Raw genomic sequence first — 20,779 nt, forward strand, 5'->3', positions numbered from 1 at the left:
TTTAGAAAATCAAAAGGTGGCAAAAGTTTCCTTCGAGCCGGATTTGAACCAGCGACCTAAGGATTTCAGCTTTTAGCTCCTACAGTCCTCCGCTCTACCAACTGAGCTATCGAAGGGGATAGCTCGCTTGCTGTCTAGCTTTTATTTGTACATTATGATGTAGTGGGGAAAAAAATCCTATGAAGAGAAGAGGAAAAAGGCTTGATTCTCACTAGTTTCTTTATTCTCAAAATTCTGACTTTAAAGTGAGAATTCTGAGTTTGTGACGTAGAGCTATGAATGGGGGGGGGGGGGGGGTGGTGCGTGGCGTTGAAGAAAGATAGCTCTACGTCACAAACTCAGAATTCTCACTTTAAAGTCAGAAAGTCGGTGAGAATCCTGCCAACCAATTCGCTACCAGTCAAACATGGAAACACTGGTATGCCTGTCTTCTTAATGTGTAACTGGATTTTTCTTAATCTTTGTATGTTTTTTTTGGGGGGGGGGTGCTTGTGTGGACCCTGAGTCTGGAATAAAATATAAATTTAAAATTTTAATTGTCCGCATGGAGGAAAAGATATTAGTGGGCCAGATTGGTAAAATAATGTTATAACTTAAAAACAATTGCGGTCAATTACACACAGATTTTCGCTATTTGTAGGCCAGCCCTAAATTACGGAGATCAACTGTAATAATATTGTTCCAAAAAAATATCACGAATGCAAATGGAACACGGCAACATTTTTACCTGTATGATTTACGGACATGTTAAATCTACCTGCTTTGCTTATATATTGTTCCCAGAATGCATTGTGTGGCGTAGTTAATGAAGTTATAAGGACGTTAATCCTTGTCATATGTATTTGTGTTACTAGTAATTGAATTTGTGTCGTATTTAACACGTTTACGGTCTATGATTTAATATATTTTTTAAACATACCGTAACATAAGTTGTGTGTAAGATAATGACATCCAGGACGATTCCGTGTACAAGTTGCATTGCTCATCTGAGGACTGCTTATGAAATTACAAATGTCTATGTTTTGATTGTGGCCGGCTGATTAATTGGTCTGACATTACAAAAAAAAAAATTACTTTACAAAATCGTCGTGCGGGCCAAATTAAACACCTTTGCTGGCCTGATCCGGCCCGCGGGCCATATGTTTGACACCCCTGGTCTACTCTGTCCCCTTTTGTCGTCTTCTGCATGTTCTTCTCAAAACAAGGTTAAGTGTGCCATTATAAGCTTGCTGGTATGCAGACTAAAATAATTACAACTCAAATTTATTCAGCACAGAAACCATGGGTACAAAATATCAACAGCATGGCTCACCTGGATTGCTGCTGGTGCGCAAGCAAACAAATTGAAGATACAACTTTTGAGGATTTGACAACAGCTGGATGTTTTATTTTTCACACCATATATCTCATGCACAACATCAAAAAATATCTCTGTCATGAGAAACATGAACATAGCATAGTTCCAATGTTTTGCAGGCATAGCTGCTGAGCAGCTTCTTTTTTTTTTAATGGAGAATCAGGTTTATACAGTAGACTCAATTTAGTCTCTCCTGTTTTCATGTCAGCACCCTAATATATTGTTTTGTGACACAATCAGCGATTTTTCTGTTAATGTAACCCAATAAAGCATTTACTACCGATTTTACTCACGTGAATTGAAAAATATTGTTTTTTAACGAGTATCAGATATGTTATATAGCCGTCATGCTGTCACGAAATGAAAAGCAAAAATCTCATAGTAAAGTTTCCAGATGACAATGTACAAATGCGTAATAAGAGAGGTTCGTTCACAAACTCACATCACAGAGTCACAACAAGCTGACATCAGTATGAACAAAGCAGAGCAGTTTAAGGCTTTCAACACATAAGCATACATGAACACACTTGGTCCAGCAGGACAAAGTTTTATTTATTTATTATCATAGTATTGACAGTGAAACCCATCAAAGTTGCTCTCGTCCCATTTTGTCTTGCTTGAACGTCACATGAAATCCACATAATAACAATACAGACACAACAAATACATACTGCTTAGTAAACTCTTTTTCGAGGTAGAAACAGAATGGAATAAAGTTGCCTTCATCAAACATGACCTAATGACAAAAGCATAAAATGGTGGATACCTGGGGGTGGGGGAACTAAAAGGCGGGGTAGATATTTTGAAGAGTAACACAAATTACACTGCTGGAAAGAACACGTTTCCACGTCCCACCCACGCAAGCCCCAAAAACATTAGGACTATGTTTGTTTTTAAATCACTACAACACTGATCATCTGTCTGTCTAGATGCAGATCAAGTACAGCGAACCTCCACTTATAGAGACTGTGCCCAGCTCCAAAGAGCTAAAATCTGCTAAATCTCTTCACGGAAAAATGCATTTGCATCTTTGTGGCGAAAACTTGTAGCAAATGAAACTCCTCAATTCACCTCCTTATGACTAAGATGCAACCAGATGGTGGCTGAGCACAAAAACAGCAAATACCGGTAGGTGATCTGCAGGGAATATGGATAGGTTTAAAAAAATAATAAATTAAAATAAATCTGCAAGTAGACAAATCCGCATCGATTAATTTGTGACACATTTAAATTGTTGCAGAGATTCAAAGGCCACATTATAAAAGGTGTGGTTGCACACTTCCCCTTAGTTCTAAACACTAAACAAGTTTGATTTCAATATTGAAACGTTGCTACGAACGTCATGTCTGCTGGTTCCAGTCAAATGACAGGTGATGAAAGCGACACCTATCTAAGCGTTCAGCATTCACGATTTGTAGAAGCAGCCCAAAATGTCGACGTCAGCACATGAAAATGTTTGACATCAATATTCCATATTGATCAAGTACGATGGCAGTTCCGTGTGCACTATTGACAACACCCCAAACAACTTGTATTGACAGCACTTTATAAAGCTTCATAAAGTATATTCTTCCTTTGTGTAAGTAAATGTGTGTTTAACATTTGTACAAAAAGTACAACCTACCATCAATTTTATGAAAAATAAGCACCTATTCTCCCTCAATTACAAATGGCTGGATGAACTCTTGCAAGTTGTTAGTACTGTATATCATAAAAATGTTCAACCAAAAATAATCAATTTCACTCTAATGCAATGTAAAAAGGCATGAAGGGATTTATTATTATTATTTATAGTATCTTAAGAAAGGAGGATTGCTCAAAAAGTTAGTAACGGATTTCTTCAGTTGACAGATGTTTATAGGGTATTTAACTGCTTTCATGACGCATACAGCTGTATGCCACTGATTATTTATATAGATGATTTTTTTTCTTTCCAACTGTATTGTACATAACACCAAGTCAGTATGCAAAGGAATTGAAGGTCATTAAAATGTGATGCACGCCGATATGGTCCTGGGGTTGAATAAGTCAGTGCGCCTGACCACAAGGACAAAACTATGGTGAGTGCTCGGTCTTTCATTCTGTATTTACAATGATTTACAGTTACAACAAATGTTGTATCTCATGCGTCATTTTCTTTTTGAAGCGAAATGAGCAACAGTATCACAATGTAACAAGTATACAATATGAACATGGACATATTTGCCAGTAGATCTATTCCCCTTTACGGGGTGGTGTAATCATTCAGGATCTTATATACACTGATTTATTTATTTATTTTGGAGACCATCATTTACAATAATATAAAACAATTCCAACTCAATATAGATGTAATATTTAAAAGGGGAAGTCAACCCCTTTTTAATTTTTTGTACAATATTATGTTCTATGCAGCCCCACTAATCTAAATATGGTATTCTGTTTAATATTGTGTAAGTGGAATATGAGTTAAGCAGCAAAATCCAGCTGTTTTCCTTCATCTCAGGGGGCAGCCATTTTGCCACTTGCTGTCGACTGAAGATGACATCAATGTAGCTCAGGCCGCAGGTAACAACCAATCACAGCTCAGCTTCAGAAAACAGGTGAGCTGTGATTGGTCGTTGCCTGAGCAACATTGATGTCATCTTCAGTCGACAGCCAGTGGCAAAATGGCCGCCCCCTGAGATGGATAAAAATGACTGGATTTTGCTTCATAACTCATATTCCACAAAAGCAAAATTAATCAAGATGTTATGTTTAGACTAGTAAGGTCACATATGACATTATTATTGTCAAGAAATGTTTAAAGCCGACTTCCACTTTAACAATAAGAGTTTTATCATTTGGTGAATGTAAACCTTGGGCATCTGTATAGAATGTTTGAATGGATTGACAGGAAGTGTTAGGCAAACTGCCCCTTCCCTGTCAGTGCCAATGGGATGATGCGTGAAAGAGAAGCAGAATGGGGAAGTTGAGGTTCGGGAGATGACTACCAGTCTGCATTACCCCAGGTTTCCTCAGCAGGTTTCGTGGGACTTTTTTTGGCCTTACCATCTGCATTCTCCCAGTTGTTGTCCCAGGCCTCCCAGCTCTCCTCTGTGCTGTGTTTGTTGTTGGATGCGGCATCAGAGCCCCAATTGTCCCAGCTGTCAGAGCTCTTCTTTGCAGAGTTATCTGCAACGGTCCAGCTGTCACTGCTTGGGGATTTCTTGGCCTTCAGGGAGTTGTTGCTACCAAACGTTTCCCAGAAGTCCTTTGAGACAGGCTGACTGGAACTGCCCTGATATCCCTCTGTGGCGTCCATGTTCTGGTAGCTATCTCCAGCAGCCCTAAACACAATACGATTCAAAGTAAAAACAATTTGGTATGCCATTTCATACAAATTTAATTAAATGTATTCTTACCCATCTTCTGTTTTTCCCGAGAAGATATTGGTCAACTTGGCACCAGCTCCCTGAACCTAAGGTAAAGTGTGAATGTACTTAAAGTGTATATGATTGACAATTACAGATACATCTTTTGTATTCAGTGAAAACTAGTGTCATATTTGATCAATTCCACATATAATATCTAATATTATTTGAACATACAGTAATGTTACTATTACAGTCTTGAGAGAAGAGAGGCAGTTATGATAACATAGAAGTGCACATAAATACTCACCACCGGAGTAAAAATGGCAGCAAGAAAAACAGCAGCACATAGAATTAATATACACGTATATACATGTTTCAACAAAACCAGTCTCTTTTGAGGGTGGAAACGAGGACTATCATTATAGCACACCCCACTCCATTAATTATGATTAAATAACTATATTACTGTCCTGGTGATGCGTCACACTCACAAGACTGGTTTTGTCCCTTCAGTGTGGCAGAGCTCTGCCATCCATCCTACCTTGTTTGCCAACTCAGTGATGCCGACTGTCATTTCATCTAGCAATTTGCCATCTTTCACCTGAATGAGCCAAATTGTACTGATTTAAACATACCATAGAAATACATTTTTAGTACAATCACAGTGCATATACAAAGTCTACACAACCCAGTGGTCAAATGCCAGGTTTTTGTGATGTTTAAAAAATAAAACAAGATGAAGAAAAATCATGATTTATATAAGTTTCATTTTTTTATGTCGCAAAAACCTGGCATTTGAACACAAGTGTGTGTGTGTGTTTTTTTTTTTTTTTTTTATATATATATCCACTGTATATGTAGAACAACAGATATTAAGCAATCATTTTTGGCTGATTATACTTTCTTATTTCAATTGCCTCAACAAAGTTAGTTAATTTGAAAGAAAAGCGGCTACAATCATTCAGTATGAAAGAAAAGACAAATGCATGCTGCAGGTGCCTTACAGTGTGTCAACTGTACATTACAAGGCAAAAGAAGGAAGCATAGTAGGCTTGTCTAATGACTAACTGCTCTCCAGAACCAGAAGGTGCGGAGAAAATGATCATTTGGCAAAAATAACTTCAATCTCCAACTCCCACTAAAACAGTTGGAAATTTAAGCACAGCTTTTGTCTTATAATGTGCGTTCGCGTGAAGCTGATAAGCAAGCGCTGTAGAAAATAGCACATTCACATCTGAAGATGTTTCCTTTTTAAGTGCTGCAACCCACCACCAATTGAACAACTTCAAACATCAATGTTACCTTTTCTTGGGTAGGTTTGATAACACTCTCATTTATTGTGTGTCCTAACTCTGAGGCCTAGTTGGAAGTCAGAGGGGGAAAGAATCACTTCAATTACACAGTTACATATTGACAGCTCGGCAAGACGTGACTGATGACACTGGAACTTGTCGGTGTAATGGCTCAGACGGCTCTGTTGAACATTAGAGGCTTAGATTTAGGATTCCTTTTGACTAAACCCCTTTGAACATATAATTAAGGGTATATTGAAATGATATTCTTGTGTGTGCGCGCCGTTACACCTCGACAGCACAAAAAAACTCAAAACTATCATGCATAAATGGATAACACATTGTAATGGAAGTCTATTGTATACAGTATTCATGTTGTTGTTTTTTCTTTAATTCTCACCCATTAAAATAGCAACTGATGAGGGAAGACTAAAAATTTATTGTTTAAGTTACCCATAAACTCATAGCACATATTACACGATGCAGTGAAGCCAACCATTTGTGAAAAGTCTCTTGGCAAGCACAAAAAAAACATCTTGCAAGCAGAAGAATCCAAAAATGAAATGACTAAAAAAAATAAAAATAAAAAAAAAATACACATAAGGCCAGAAAAATGTCCATGCTCTCATTTTCTTTTTTTCAAGAAAATTAAAATGTCACGACATGTATACAAACATGATGCAGAAAAAATCTCATGCACTCATTTCTTGCTTTACCGGTTCTGGGGGCGCCTTATAGCCCCTTAACTATGTCCAGAGAAAGCAAAAAGATATTAAACAGCGATTAAAGCATCATGCTTTTATATTTTAAGTGTGCAATATAAAGAAATAAAGAAAGCATACAGTCTATCTAAAAACAGACTACTAATATATACTATAGGTCAGGGGTGTCAAAACTCATATAAGCTCAAGGGCCACATGGAGGAAAATATATTACCAAGCGGGCAAGATTGGTAAAATCATGGTATATAACTTAAAAACAATTGCCGTCCATTATACGCAGATTTTCGCTATTTGTGGGCCAGCCCTACATTACGGGGCTCAACTCTAATTATATTGTTCCATAAAATAACATGAATGCAAATGGAACACGGCAACACTTTGCCTGTATGAGTTCCGGATGTGTTGTATTTACCTGTTTTGCATATATATTGTTCCCAGAATACATTGTGTGGCACAGTCAATTAAGTTATAAGGACATTAATCCTTGTCATATGTGTCTACCAGTAATTGAAGTGTGTTATATTTAACACATTTATGTTGGTCTCTGATTTTATTATTATTATTATTTTAAACAAACCGTAACTTTAGGTGGTGTGTAGAATAATGAGACCCAGCGCAATGTAGAAACTGCATTGCTCATCTGAGGATTGCTTGTGAAACTACAAATGTATATGTTTTGATTGTGGCCATCTGATTAATTGATCAGACTACAATTTTTTTTTTTATTAAACCCCTTTGCGGGCCTAATCCGGGCCTTGTGCCGTATGTTTGATACCCCTGCTATAGGTGATCAGTTTGTGTTGTGTACCTGAATGACATCACCAGTAACTATATGATTCTTACCTTCAAAGTTGCCTGATTTGCCAGTTTTGTTGTCTGGGTGAAAAATGTGAAAAATTATGAGGAACGTTTCTCCAAAATGCAACCACTTCATGAAAACAAAAAACAGTAAAACAAATGTTGGATTGAAAATGCAGTTTTAACATTTTGGGTTCTTACATTATCTTTTGCAATGGAAGCAAACTTGGTGGCCCCAACAGTAAAATTGCTCCAACCCTGCAAAACAAAAAGACAGCAGAATAAATGACAGACAAAGACAATGACCCTGCTACTTGCGTCTCCTCTAACCTCATGATCCTCAAGTGAGTAACGGCGAACTAATGTTACATACGGTATATCTGGTCACGACGCGTTTTTTTATATTTTTAATAAAATTTTCTTGAAATCTACTTGGGTGATCACCATCTATTACTATGTTTCCAGTTGAGGCCAGTTTACCTTTCTTGAAACTGGCTTTGGCACATTTCTCAAGTCCAAATTCCATACCAATATCATCACTGAATTTTTGTTCACTATTTTCAGTTCTCCAACATGTTCTTGCTCGTTTTGACTGTACAATTTTAGATCAACCATATAAAGCGGATTGCTGATTGGAGCACTTGTGTTTGAGATCTTGTAATTATACCCAGATGTAGCCATCTCTGATATTATGGGCACAAGGGCTAGACAAAATAGCGAGGTGAGAGGTGAGAATGAATCTGCTTGAAAGATCCCTCTTTTGATCTTAATCTGATCAGTTGTGATACATCCTTCATTGTAAGACAGCTTTACCGTGGTTTTCCAGTTGTTCATTGAGGTCTTCACCAACTTGATTAGTTTTTCATTAAATCTGTAAGGTCTTCAGTATCCAACTGTAAGGAACACTGTCATAGGCTTTTCTGTAGTCTATCCAAGTCATACTCAAGTTCTTCTTCTTGCAATCTTCTATCATCATTTAATTTATTAGGAGCTGATCTTTGCATCCATATGAATCCCTGGCACAACCTCTCTGTTCTTCCGGCAATATATCATTCTTTGTGATATGGGTGTAGCTTCTTTCGGTTAAAATCAAAGGCAGATTTTCTGGGTGTTCTATTGCTTGGTTATATGCATTCAAGAGATGTTGACACACTCCTTGTTTACTCGCGTAACGAGCGATGCAGTATGGATGCCTTACATTTTTACTTCTTATATTGGTGAAGAAGCTATTTGACCCATAGCTGGAGAAAAGCTATCCCGCACCAGATTTCAACTTGGTATTTTGTAACCCTCGCGGTTATTATTATTATCATTATTATTATTATTGTTGTGTCTTACTGAATAAATGGAGGACATAGCATTGTTTATGAAGTCATCCTCCTTCTTCTCTGGGGTCACCGTGTTGCCAAAGCCAACATAGCGGTTCTCTTGATTCCCACTGTAACCACCTCCACTGAAGAAGAATTTAAACAAAGTAGTAAACAACATAAAACAAAGAAAAATAGAACAATCATTGATAGGAAGATTAAGTTATTACCTCTGATAAGAGTTGACATCATCACTCAACCAGTCTTCAAATGCTTTATCACCAGTTGCGGCAGAGTTGGCTCCAGATCCGCCGGATCTGTAGCGCACATTCAGAGTTATCGACTAGTCATTTGCTGGATCATATACAGGTATTAAACTTCCCTTCAGTCTTACCGATGTGCGGATGAAAGGCTGCTTTTGGGTTGGGGTGACGTCCAATTTTTGGCAGATGATGTTTCAATAGACCACTCCTTCCCCTCTGCTTCAGTGGCAACCTGATGCATACGATATCAAAGATGAACAAGAGAATGTGGACTTCTATGTTTAATATGGTGACTTCAAATATTAATTATTATTCGTCGTTAAGACCAAAATGATTCATACCACGGCCAAGCTTTTAGTTCAAGTATGTGAATGGTCATCGCCAGGCTGGAAATGTCACAAGAATTTGACAAAAGATTTTATTGGTAAAATAAAGGTATTTCGCTTTATTCCACCTATTAAGGCCTCACAGTTCAAAGTATGTAAAGCATATTTTTTAGTTACATCATAGTCATTAAGCTAAAATCATGTTTATGTAATGATTTTATTTTTTTAAGTGTAAAATGGTGTAAATATGGTATGCCTTTCACCGCTTTTTCCACATGCTCAGGCACTCAAAGCGCTTCACACTGACTTTGCATTCACTGACTTATGGAGCAGCATCAGGAGCAACTGGAGGTTCAGTGTCTTGCTCAAGGACACTTCTGCATGCTCTCAAGGGCTGGGGAACAAAGCCACAATCTCTGGATCACTCTACCACTGATCCATGCAAATTATACAAACAAAACTGTACATTAACCCAAAATCTGGCCAGAGTAAGAATCATTTTGGGCTTAACTGTACTAAGCAGTTAGTATAGTTAGGGTGAACCTTCACCAGGCCATAGTTTCTTGCACAGCTCACCTTGTCCCTAAAAAGCGCAGCAGCCCGGCTGTTATACTTCTCCTGTAAGGTCCAGTTGGGATTGTAATCATCTTGGAGTTCGAGAAACAAACGAAATTTGCCATTCCCTCCTGCTTTCATCTTTTCAAGCTCAACATCTTTCCACTTGTCCATAGTGACAGAACGTACAAAACTGCAAACATAACAGAAATGTTTCACCAGTAATTTAAGTAATATTTTAGAAAAAAAATAGGAACAGGTCTTTGGTAATAATTCACATTCTATTATGATGTTATTAACGGTTACGTGAACATGCATCATTTTAAGGGTGTGTCAATTCAAGGGTGTTGAATCATTGAGTTCAAAGTTGGGAGCACAACACATTACAAAAAAATTGTTATACCTGAGATGAACCCCCAAACCTCTGTGTTTTCCAGAGCATTCCAGACATATCCAGATTCCATAGGTCACGCTCACCCACTGAGGGTTGAATGCCCCACACTCAAAGCACAGCTGTGAGGAATAAAATAAAACGCATTATATCAGGAATAGAGTATTTACTTTTAGTGTGGTTATAAAGTATGCTTAGCAACTGCAGACACATTAGTATTTTTAATCATGAGCCCAGTATTAACTGGTTTGGTTCCCTGGGGGAAGAAGGGTGGCTTTTTCTTTGTTTTTAATAGTAACAAACCAAAGGATATTAGAAAATTCCCAGTTTACATGGTCTGTGGCTTCTGCCTGCTCGATGACATGTGAACAACCTTTGCTATGTCTGAAATGCTTATTACATTCAGTTGCCATTCATTTGGTTATGCAGTCGAAGGGCCCTCCATATATTATAACTTCTGCCACAACATCAGACACGTATCACACAATTTCAATATATGCATATGTTTGTGTGGCTTCAGCATTTCAACCTGGCCTTCATGCAAGTGATGACCACCAGACTGCTTGCTCTCAATGAACGAAGCCACACGGAAAGTGTAAACAAAAATAAATAAATAAATTTGGGGTTAAACACTAAAGTGGATATAAAATGTCTACACAAACACAAATGTCAGGTTTTAGAGCTATAAAATAATAATGGGCTTATTAAAAACAGATCTGTTAAATCCACTGTACGAACACTTTTACACAGAAAACCTCCAAATGTAGAAATGTTTATATTTACTCAGCTTTCTAGCACTTTGTCACCATTAAGACCACCACTGCATTCATTTAGTTTTTTTTTTTTTAAAGATTAGCACAAATACAGGAACCGTAGGATGCAAATATTAAACAATATCAGGTTTCTCTGTGGACTTACATTATTTTCATCTTGTGTTCTAACTTCCTTCAAAACTCGTCTTGTTCTTGGACTTGCCATGATTCACTGAAAACAATTGGGGGAAAAAAAATTAAGAAGTTTCAATCTCAATGTATCATCTACATAATTACATTTTGTTTGCTAGTATAGCCAGTAGTCAGCTTCTCAAAGCCATAAAATTTTGCAACCAAGAGTGATGAAGGATATTATTTATTAGACCGTGGTTATTTTTTGCCATGACAGGCAACTCATCACCTTCAGTTATTTTTGCCATGAATCTTGCTAAAAATACAAATACAAATTTCGCGCCGGTGGATCATGCACTTGATCTGATATTAACTGCGTGCAGTGAATGTGTACCAGCTCGTGGCGTAGTGGGTGGAGCGCTTGCTAGGTCAGGGGTCGGTCGGCCTCAAATAATGCTCTCTACAAATTGTATTGTTATTATTTTTGCTATGTTTATGATTTATTTCAGCCAGTCGGGGGTTGTAAACGAGTTGTTGTTTGACGTGTTTATTGAAACATTGAAGTTATTCTGAGGGTTATGACTAGGCCGGTGATGCTAATAAGGGCCTATGTTATGTGGCAAAACAAAATGAAAACTTAATGAAAAGAGACAGAGGGGGAGATGCGAGACTGTAACCAACTACGCGAAAGAAACCCATTCACTGCCAACCTACTATAATGTTGTTAAATTGCCGTTCTCGCCAGGTAAGACTGCTCCGGCGATTGACCAATCAGAGCCGTTCACGGCAATATAACACTAGCAGAAGAGTTGCTGGTCACGGCAAAAACCACTGCCTATCATCATGAGACAATAGTATTATGCTATGAAGTGTCATATTTATACAGTACAAGTATTACTAAGAACAGAAAAAGGTGGGAACTCACGAATGAGCATGGGTTGACCGATTTAAACAGTGTCTTCAAAGATTACCGCACAGCGGCAAGGATGTCACTTGTCTTTGCTTAATAAATGGATAGTCAATAATGTTTCTGATTTGACACGATGACTAACACCGATAAGGCTAAATTAGCCGCCGAGCTATCTAGCGAACTAACTCTTACCTGTTTGCTTGGCGAGCAACAAAAAAATACTGTTGTCAGAAGATGTGGTAAAATACGCCACAAATGTTCTACTTCAGTCGCAGACGTGACGCAAGTGTGAAGAAGTGACTTTAGAGGGCTGTCAGGCGGACAGAAATAAAGAAAATGGACTGCTGCTGTGTCAAACACCGGCAGCCATGTTCCTGTTTGCATACGTGGGCAGTGAAATGCATTATGGGATTTCCGTGTTTTTTTTTCTTCTTCTTTTTTTTCTGTCGGTCCTCGGTTGTCAGTGTGAGGATAGATAGACCAAGGGCCATTTTTTTTCGCAGTCAGGACCACGTATTACCAAACACCGTTAAAACTATAAGAATACATAAATAAGGTGTGACTTGCCACCATGTGTGCGCGTGCGTGTGAGCGCACGTGCGTGTTTTGTTTGCATACACTTCAATGCGCAACATGAAACAATCCAATAGTCTTATAAACTGTCATTTAAACTATAGACTAAGTATGAATTGTAAATTCACAATTGTACATTTACCATATTTCATTTACTTTATTGGATAATCGGTTGTTTAGTTAGGGAAAAAAATAATCAATTAAAAAATGAGAATGGATTATTATTTTATATACCGGTTGGTGCATCATAATGTATTTGAAGGCATCAAGAATTTCTTCTCCATAGCTTCAAAGAAACTCCCCCCAAACCCAGGTTTTTGCCTTTATTTAGTGACCAATAAAGTTGCAATCCAAATGGCCACTCCATGACCTGAGTAGTGAAATCAAGCTAAATGAAATGTATATACCATATAGGCCTAATGGTGTTTTTAAAAGCAAACAAGACAGCAAGACTTTTTTTTGTCTTAAATGAACAATTATTTGTTATTCTTCTTTATATAAATACAGTAATATACGGTAATCTTTTACTTAGCTCTGTACAATATTGAAAGGGATGAATGGAGTACTGTAATCTGTTTTATGGTCTGATTTTATATCTCTTGATTCACCCTTTGTCTTGTATTTATCTTGATAGTTATTTATATATATATTTTATTACTCTTGCGCTTATCGCTGCAAATAACTGTTTCAAATGGTGGTCAATTTAAATACGTAAAACAAATTGATTACTCTCATTTTTGATTTCCTCAGTTCAGTCTTACTCTGCTTCAAGTGTTTTCTCAACATTGCTGTTTCCCGACTGCTTTATCGCATGTGTGTGTGTGTGTGTTAATATTAACCCTTTGTTTTTTCCTTTTTCCAAGGAAAGCACATATTGAATAAATAAATGTCGATTATTTGATTGACTTCAAGTATAACAACTGATCTATAACAAAAAAAACATTTGAAAAAGAAGAGAGGCAAGCTCACGATGGCCGACGTCCAGAACGTGACTTTGGCAGGTGGTGTGACAGTTGGAGCGTCAGTGGACATGATGATTTCTCCTTCAGCTGCCTACGCTTTGGGCATCATGGGCTGCTTGTTTTTCGGGATACAAATGTCTCAGCCCCTTTTTAGCACGACACATGAAGATCCAGGACCAGTGCGGCATTCACAATCTGCACGGACTCACGGGCCTCATCTCATCCACAGCTGGAATCTGCGCCATCCTGCTCGCCACTGAGGAAACCTACGGACCTAGCATGTATCAGATCTTTTCCCACCGCACTGCTGCTTGCAATTTCTACTGTTGCCATGCATGGCTTCCCCATCTGATGAGGACTGTTTTGATGATGAGGTGTTCTTTGATATGTTGTCAGATTTTTATGGAGTGGAAGAAGTCAAGAACTCAATAAACCTGCAGTGATGTTGATGTCCATAAAAATTAATCAGCTCCATAAAGTCAAAAGTCTGACCAGCCACGCCAATGCTTCACTGCTATTGTTTGTATAAATGTGAGTTATTCAATGTGTGATCTTCTGATCTGTGATTGTATGTTATCAATCACTCTGACTATTATTTTTATTTACGGATAATTAAAAAAAAAGAATGAAGGCACAGACTCCTTTTTTTTTTAAACATATCTTCATGGTACTACTCATCAAGAACACTAGTCATGAATTTTTTACATTTGTTTTAAATCAAAGACACAGGTAAACGTTTCCAAAGATTTAATTTGCTCTGATTCCAAATCTGCCCTCATTTTTTCTCTAGCGCATCATAATAGATTGAGCAACAGGTCGATTTTTTCTTCTGAAACGTCATAGCTATGAATTACAACACACGGTAATACATATTGCGCAAGCTTTTATAGGTCAAACTTAAAAACAAAAAATGAAAATATTTCAAAAACCCGATGTGCTACATTAAAAGTAAAGACCATTTTGAAATGAGTGTTAAAAAAAAACATTTAGGGACGCATAAAGCCATCTGATTCAAATTTGCTGTGGCCTGTCTAATTATACTAAACACAAATTTAAGATGAACTACTACGTGATCAGCTTTCATTATTGAATATGTACAATAAAACTAAGCAGAAGAGCAGTGTAGTTTAAATATGCACACAAAGGTTTACGTGACTAATTTTACACAGAAATGTCACTTTAAACATCAGTAGCTTTTTTTCTTTGAGGAAAAGCAGTTGCTTATCTGCTTCTGGAAAGTAACACCACTGACTGTGTGAGATAATAATGTATGCTTTGGCACCTGACCTACAGATAGACTGTTGAAAAAGTGACTTAGACTGACACACAAGTTGTCATTGATTGGATTAACAAAAGAACAATCAGCAGGCTTTTTATCAAAGCACAAACATTGATCTAATTTGGCTGTGAATTTTATTTGGCCAGTAAATTTCCAACAAATACGATTCTGTGAATTAAATAAGGTTCAAGATTATGATGTTCTTGCAAAGAGGAAAAGCAAACAGCATATGGAATGTATACAGCAGGGATTGCTCAAAGTATATTATAATTCTCTGATTCTCTTTTATACATTTTTAAGTCAAGCACCATTGACCTTCAGCAAACATGGATTTACTTGCTGCACTCCACTGCTGCATTTCTTTCTCTTTTCAGTCAGAAACAGCCATGTTATGCCAGCATGAGCCTAAAGGCCCCGAAGACCAAGTCTGCTTGCAGCTCTCATATTCGAGAGGCTACTCGGTTGTGCTTCAATCAGATGAGTTGAGAGAAAACATTGGACACATTAATTCCGCGACCACCGTGTCTGATGTGTACCGTTATAGTTCTATGCCAACCAAGACCACCAAAACTAACAATGTAGAGTCTACATTGGGCAGAAGTGCAGAAGACTATGACAATCATACAGACTAGTCTTGTGCAGTATTTGAAAGGAGCGGTGACAGGTTTGAAACGTTAACCTCCAATCACCAGATGGCGCTGTTGATCATCGTTTACAATACAGTCGTTTTAGAGACTCAACTATACTGTATACTGCTTTGTATTTGTATTTATTTATTTATTTGTTTATTTAATTAATTAATTAATAATAATAATAATAATAATAATAATAAATAATGTCCCTTTAACAGTCTAAGTATGTAATTCAACTGTCACTGATACCACACAATCGGTACTGAACTCAATAATAACAGCTAATAAACTCGTTTTGATGGCTTTTATATGGACTACAGTATCTGTCATTAATGAGACTCCACATTCTATACTTTAGCAGTCTTTATCAATGGACCAGCCAGGTCCACGTCTTGTCATAGAATAGTTTCTATGCTAATCTTACTCCACAGTGCACACTAAAATGTCCAGTAAAATACATGATGTCATAACAGACAAGTTTTTTCGTTGGTTACGAATATTTCCCTTACCACATTAATAAAGTATATATCTCATATATATATATGTATATCTTTATTGCAGATGTTTATGGTTTCAACATTTTGCAATTGGTCCCATTTGACCTTCAGCATAGAATGAGTCACATACAGTATGTTATTCAATAGGCCTATATTGTCACCTTCTTAAAATAATTGCCTGTCTTTTTTTTTTTTTTGCAAAAACATTTTTTTTTTTGCCTAAATCATCTCCTCATGATGCAAATGGTTGAATTTTTGGTGTTTCCTGAAAAATCACTTAGGCGATTATTTTAAGAAGGCGTCGATATGCTTTTTGATACTATGCAAATAATTAATGAAGACTATAAATGATAAAATTATAAAATCATGTTCATGCCAGTAGCAGGTCATACATTATATGTATAGTTCAACAAGTGCATTTTGATTCTGAATCTGTCAATGCAATATTTTATTAAGCTGATTATGTAATGTCTATTATGATCTCACTTATTTACAATTCCACTTCACAGCTCAATCAACACAAAATTACTAAAAATCACGCATCTTTAAAAAGTTATTAAGGTAACTAGAAGAAAATCTTAATAAAACTACTTACTTTAGGGATGCTGAAATTCGTGCAATGTTGGATTTTAGCACATGTCTCCTATGAACTAAAGCACAAAGTCTAATCATATAAGCAACGGTGTTCAGTTTACTGATACGCTTATCTATTTGGTAAGTGTTTTAAAAAGTTGTACCACCTTGAATAAATCGAATGTTCCTTAATGGATATGTTAAGCCTGATACTGCAACTTTACTAGGAACAATCTTGTGACAATAGTGCTGTTGCCATCATCTTGCAGAGTATCCAATGTTTAACATGGTTGATGAATTACACACGTGACATGTACCCTTGTATTTCTCCATTACGCTGCAATATTTTGAATGATAATGAGATAGGGCAATAATTATCAGCAGAAACAATGTTTTCACAACCTTAATTATATGGGGCTGCCAAGCTCAGAGTGATCGTCTCGCAACACGGACGTTGTGTGGTCCTTGTGACAATGTCGAAGTGTCCTTGAAGATACTGAACCCCCAATTGATGCAAAGTCAGTGTGAAGTGCTTTTGGCGCCTTAGTATGTGGAAAAGATACAGACAGAGATTGTTCCAGATTCTCTGAATCTTTGGACGATGTTATGCACTGTAGATGATGATTACTTCAACCTTTTTGCAAATTTTCGCTGGTAAACACCTTTCTGATATTTCTCCACTATCTTTCTGCGCAACATTGGAGGAATTGGTGATTCTCGACCAATCTTCGCTTCTGAGAAACCCTGCAAGTGCAATTTACTTTTACAGCCTCTTATTGCTACCTGTCCCAACTTTTTTTTAGATGTGTTGGCACCATGAAATTTACAATCTACACATTTTCCATTTAAAATTATACATTTTCTCAGTTTAAACTTTTGACCTGTCATCTATGTTCTATTCTGATCAAAATATTGAAATTTGACACATTACCTCAAATTACCTTTATTATTAATTATTAATAATTCAATGTTATAATCTATATTTATTGAACTTCAACTATGTGAAGACATTGACATACACAATAATATCATCAATGATAATTTTTTTCCACACATAAATATCAATATGCAACAATTTATTTCAATTCATCTCTTTAAGTATTTCCAATATGTTTTCAAATGATTGCTTCGATGATTCTCTCCAAATTGTGTCAACTTAGTTGTAATAGCGGTAGTAGCTTGTTAGAATACTAAATCCTCTCTAAGCTTATCGAGGTAAAGTAGATGTTGAAGTAAATGTAACTAACTATAAACTGGTCTTGATAGACTGCAGGCCTTTAGGCCTTTGTTAAAATCTCACTGATTGTTCTACAACTAATCCATTCAACTACTTTAGTTATGTGAGAGTACACTTTTTGAACATTCAGTTTGTGTTTGTAGGTCAGGTGGGGCCAAAGTATGTGTTATTATCGCACACAGTGGTATCGCCTTCCAGAAGCAGATGATAAGCAGCCGCTTATAATCAAAAGAAATAGGCTACTGATGATTTAAGTGACATTTCTGTGTAAACTTAATGGCGCAATCTTCAAACTGTGTGTATTCTACTTCAGTAGTTCTCAACCTTTTTTTCAGTGATGTACCCCCTGTGAAGTATTTTTTTCAGCCAAGTATCACTACGCAGTGAAAAAAAAAAATAGGGTTGGGTGGGGGGGGGAGTGCGGTGCCAATGTTGTCTGATTTATTAAACTTTGGAACTTCATTTGTACAGTGGTCTCTCTTGAACTATTTGGAAATTAAAAGACTAAAAATGATTCATTTTAAATCAAATTTTCAAATGATTGACAGGTGATCCTAGATGGTGGCAGATTGGGTCGATTTAGTTTGAGGAGACTGGGTTTTTAGGACAATGAAATTGAATTGCCTACTGAATATAAATGTCATTTTATTAACATAGATTTCCCTGAAATATTTACATAATGTAATCATGACTTTTTAAAGGACTTTTGCATGTATGCTGCTTTTTAAATTTATTTTAAAATCTTGCGTACCTCCATTTGAGAACCGCTGCTCTACATTGCTCTATGATTTTACTGTATACATTTTCAAGAAAGATCATTTTAGTTCATCTAAAATTATGTGCACTTTAAAAATTGATGGCTAATACCAGAAAAATATGGCATGTTGTTTGAAATATAGGTGTTTAAAAAAAAAAACGGATTCTGCAGCTTCACTTTTATAAATAACAATCATTATGATTGATAACGTACAACAATCACAGATCAGAAGATCATAACTCACATTTATACAAACAATAGCAGTGAAGCATTGACGTGGCTGGTCAGACCTTTGACTTTATGGAGCTGATTAATTTTTATGGACATCAACATCACTGCAGGTTTATTGAGTCCTTGACTTCTTCCACTTGATGAAAATCTGACGGCATATCAAAGAACACCTCATCATCAAAACAGTCCTCATCAGATGGGGAAGCCATGCATGGCAACTTCAAGACCAAACCAGTCAGCAGCCCGCCAACAGTAGAAACTGCAATGGTGGAAAAGATGGCCGCCACTTGGTACAGAGCCTGCTCTTGGGCCGTACGCCCCAAGCCTGGCTTCAACCCGGGGATTAGCATCTGAAGCTCCAGCAGCTTTGGATCTCCCTCAGGTGGAGCGCGGTGGGAAAAAATCTGGTACATGCTGGGTCCGTAGGTTTCCTCAGTGGCGAGCAGGATGGCGCAGATTCCAGCTGTGGATGAGATGAGGCCCGTGAGTCCGTGCAGATTGTGAATGCCGCACTGGTCCTGGATCTTCATGCGTCGTGCTAAAAAGGGGCTGAGGTACTTGTATCCAAAAAAACAAGCAGTGCAGCCCATGATGCCCAACGCGTAGGCAGCTGAAGGAGAAATCATCATGTCCACTGACGCTCCAACTGTCACACCACCTGCCAAAGTCACGTTCTGGATGTCGGCCATCGTGAGCTTGCCTCTCTTATTGAACACTGCCGAAAGTGCGAATGCGGTGAGAGTGGATGAGCTCAGACCGATAAAAGTGTGCAGGATGGCTCTGTGTTGATCGTCACCTTTTAAGGTGAGCGCCGAGTTGAATGAGGGCCAGAACACCCAGAGGAACAAGGTTCCCATGGTAGAGAGGATGTCCGAATGGTAACTGGTGATTTCTTTGGAGTGGCCGTTATTGAGGGCTGGCCGATAAAGCACAAATGTCACGCCCAGACCAAAGTAGCAGGCAAACAAATGAATAAGAATGCTGCCACCAGCATCGTTTATTCTGATGTATTTCAATACAGCCCACTCCGTCACAGAAAACACAGGGATCTCCAGCAAAGCCATCACCAGGAGCTGCACCGGGCTGGTCTTCCCAAGCACGGCCCCGAAGGAGATGAGCACCACGGCGCACGCAAACTCTGCATACAGCAGGTTGATGACGCCCAGGTAAATTTTACCATCGTGGTAAAACTGGAAGAAGCCTTGGATGATGATAGCCCACTGGATTGCAAAGGTGGCCGTCAGAAAGTTGAAGACCATCCCGCTGAAGCCGTAGAATCGGCCGAAGGCCAGCAGGCAGCCGAAGCCCACGAAGATCATCACTTGGACGTCAGCGAAGAAAGGATAGTCGCGATACACGCTGTTGTCCATCGGGTTGGTCTCATTGTTTTGCAGCTTGGCATTGGCGTTGTCATCATAAGTGACAAAGATGGCATATAGAGTCAGCATGATGACTTGTAAGACCAACACCAATGCTGGCAAACGCACTCGTAAACTTGTTGACGCATTCATGGTGACATGCACTAACGACGGTCTGGTCTCACACTGGCTCTGTTGCACTAATACTTCCTTTTATGCTCAATTTTATCAGATAAGGAAAGCTAATGACAATGGTTAAAGAGCACTGGTCCATGCAGGTGACAGGTTATTTAACATTGTATCAACCCATGGGACTGCACTTTAATCCCTCATAAGCGGAACATTTTCTATTCTCCTTATTTGTCACAACAAAAAAGGTAATACAGAAATTATCATTTTCATTACACAGCAGTTTTAATCTAAGTCAATCAAATGATCAAAATTTACTTATTCAGTATGATACTTAAAAAAATAAAAAATAAAGACAATATTACTTCACAAAAAGTGCTTTCCAAAAACAAGAAAACATGGTCACCATTA

General features: G+C 37.7%; 1 protein-coding gene, 1 non-coding gene and 1 pseudogene across 10 annotated transcripts; all 3 read right to left on the minus strand.

The window, feature by feature from the left end:
- Positions 1-28: 28 nt before the first annotated feature.
- On the minus strand, positions 29-116 carry trnay-gua (transfer RNA tyrosine (anticodon GUA)). The gene is given in 2 exon segments: positions 29-64; positions 80-116. It is a non-coding gene; the product is annotated as a tRNA-Tyr (tRNA).
- Positions 117-3,996: 3,880 nt separating this feature from the next.
- Positions 3,997-12,544, minus strand: arfgap1 (ADP-ribosylation factor GTPase activating protein 1). Of its 9 annotated transcripts, XM_086087143.1 has the most exons (14): positions 12,333-12,544; positions 11,265-11,330; positions 10,359-10,468; positions 9,977-10,148; positions 9,206-9,306; positions 9,042-9,128; positions 8,843-8,957; positions 7,706-7,762; positions 7,550-7,582; positions 6,701-6,730; positions 5,995-6,051; positions 5,234-5,293; positions 4,741-4,796; positions 3,997-4,665 (listed from the first exon to the last, which is right to left on the minus strand). In XM_086087143.1, the coding sequence occupies exons 2-14, from the start codon at positions 11,322-11,324 to the stop codon at positions 4,326-4,328; spliced, it is 1,278 nt and encodes a 425-aa protein (XP_085943269.1). In that variant the 5' UTR covers positions 11,325-11,330; positions 12,333-12,544; the 3' UTR covers positions 3,997-4,325. The 9 variants fall into 9 exon arrangements, with proteins under 9 accessions (XP_085943269.1, XP_085943270.1, XP_085943271.1 ...); XM_086087144.1 differs by lacking the exon at positions 6,701-6,730 and having other exon boundaries at positions 3,998-4,665; XM_086087145.1 differs by lacking the exon at positions 5,234-5,293 and having other exon boundaries at positions 3,998-4,665; positions 4,741-4,790.
- A 6,416-nt stretch (positions 12,545-18,960) lies between these two features.
- Positions 18,961-20,392, minus strand: LOC147167070 (ammonium transporter Rh type B-A pseudogene; annotated as a pseudogene).
- Between the last annotated feature and the right edge of the window lie 387 nt (positions 20,393-20,779).

The sequence above is a fragment of the Leptonotus elevatus genome, chromosome 10 (assembly GCF_054856555.1).
Source record: "Leptonotus elevatus isolate MCC_2025b chromosome 10, RoL_Lele_1.0, whole genome shotgun sequence".
Classification (NCBI taxonomy): Eukaryota; Metazoa; Chordata; class Actinopteri; order Syngnathiformes; family Syngnathidae; genus Leptonotus; species Leptonotus elevatus.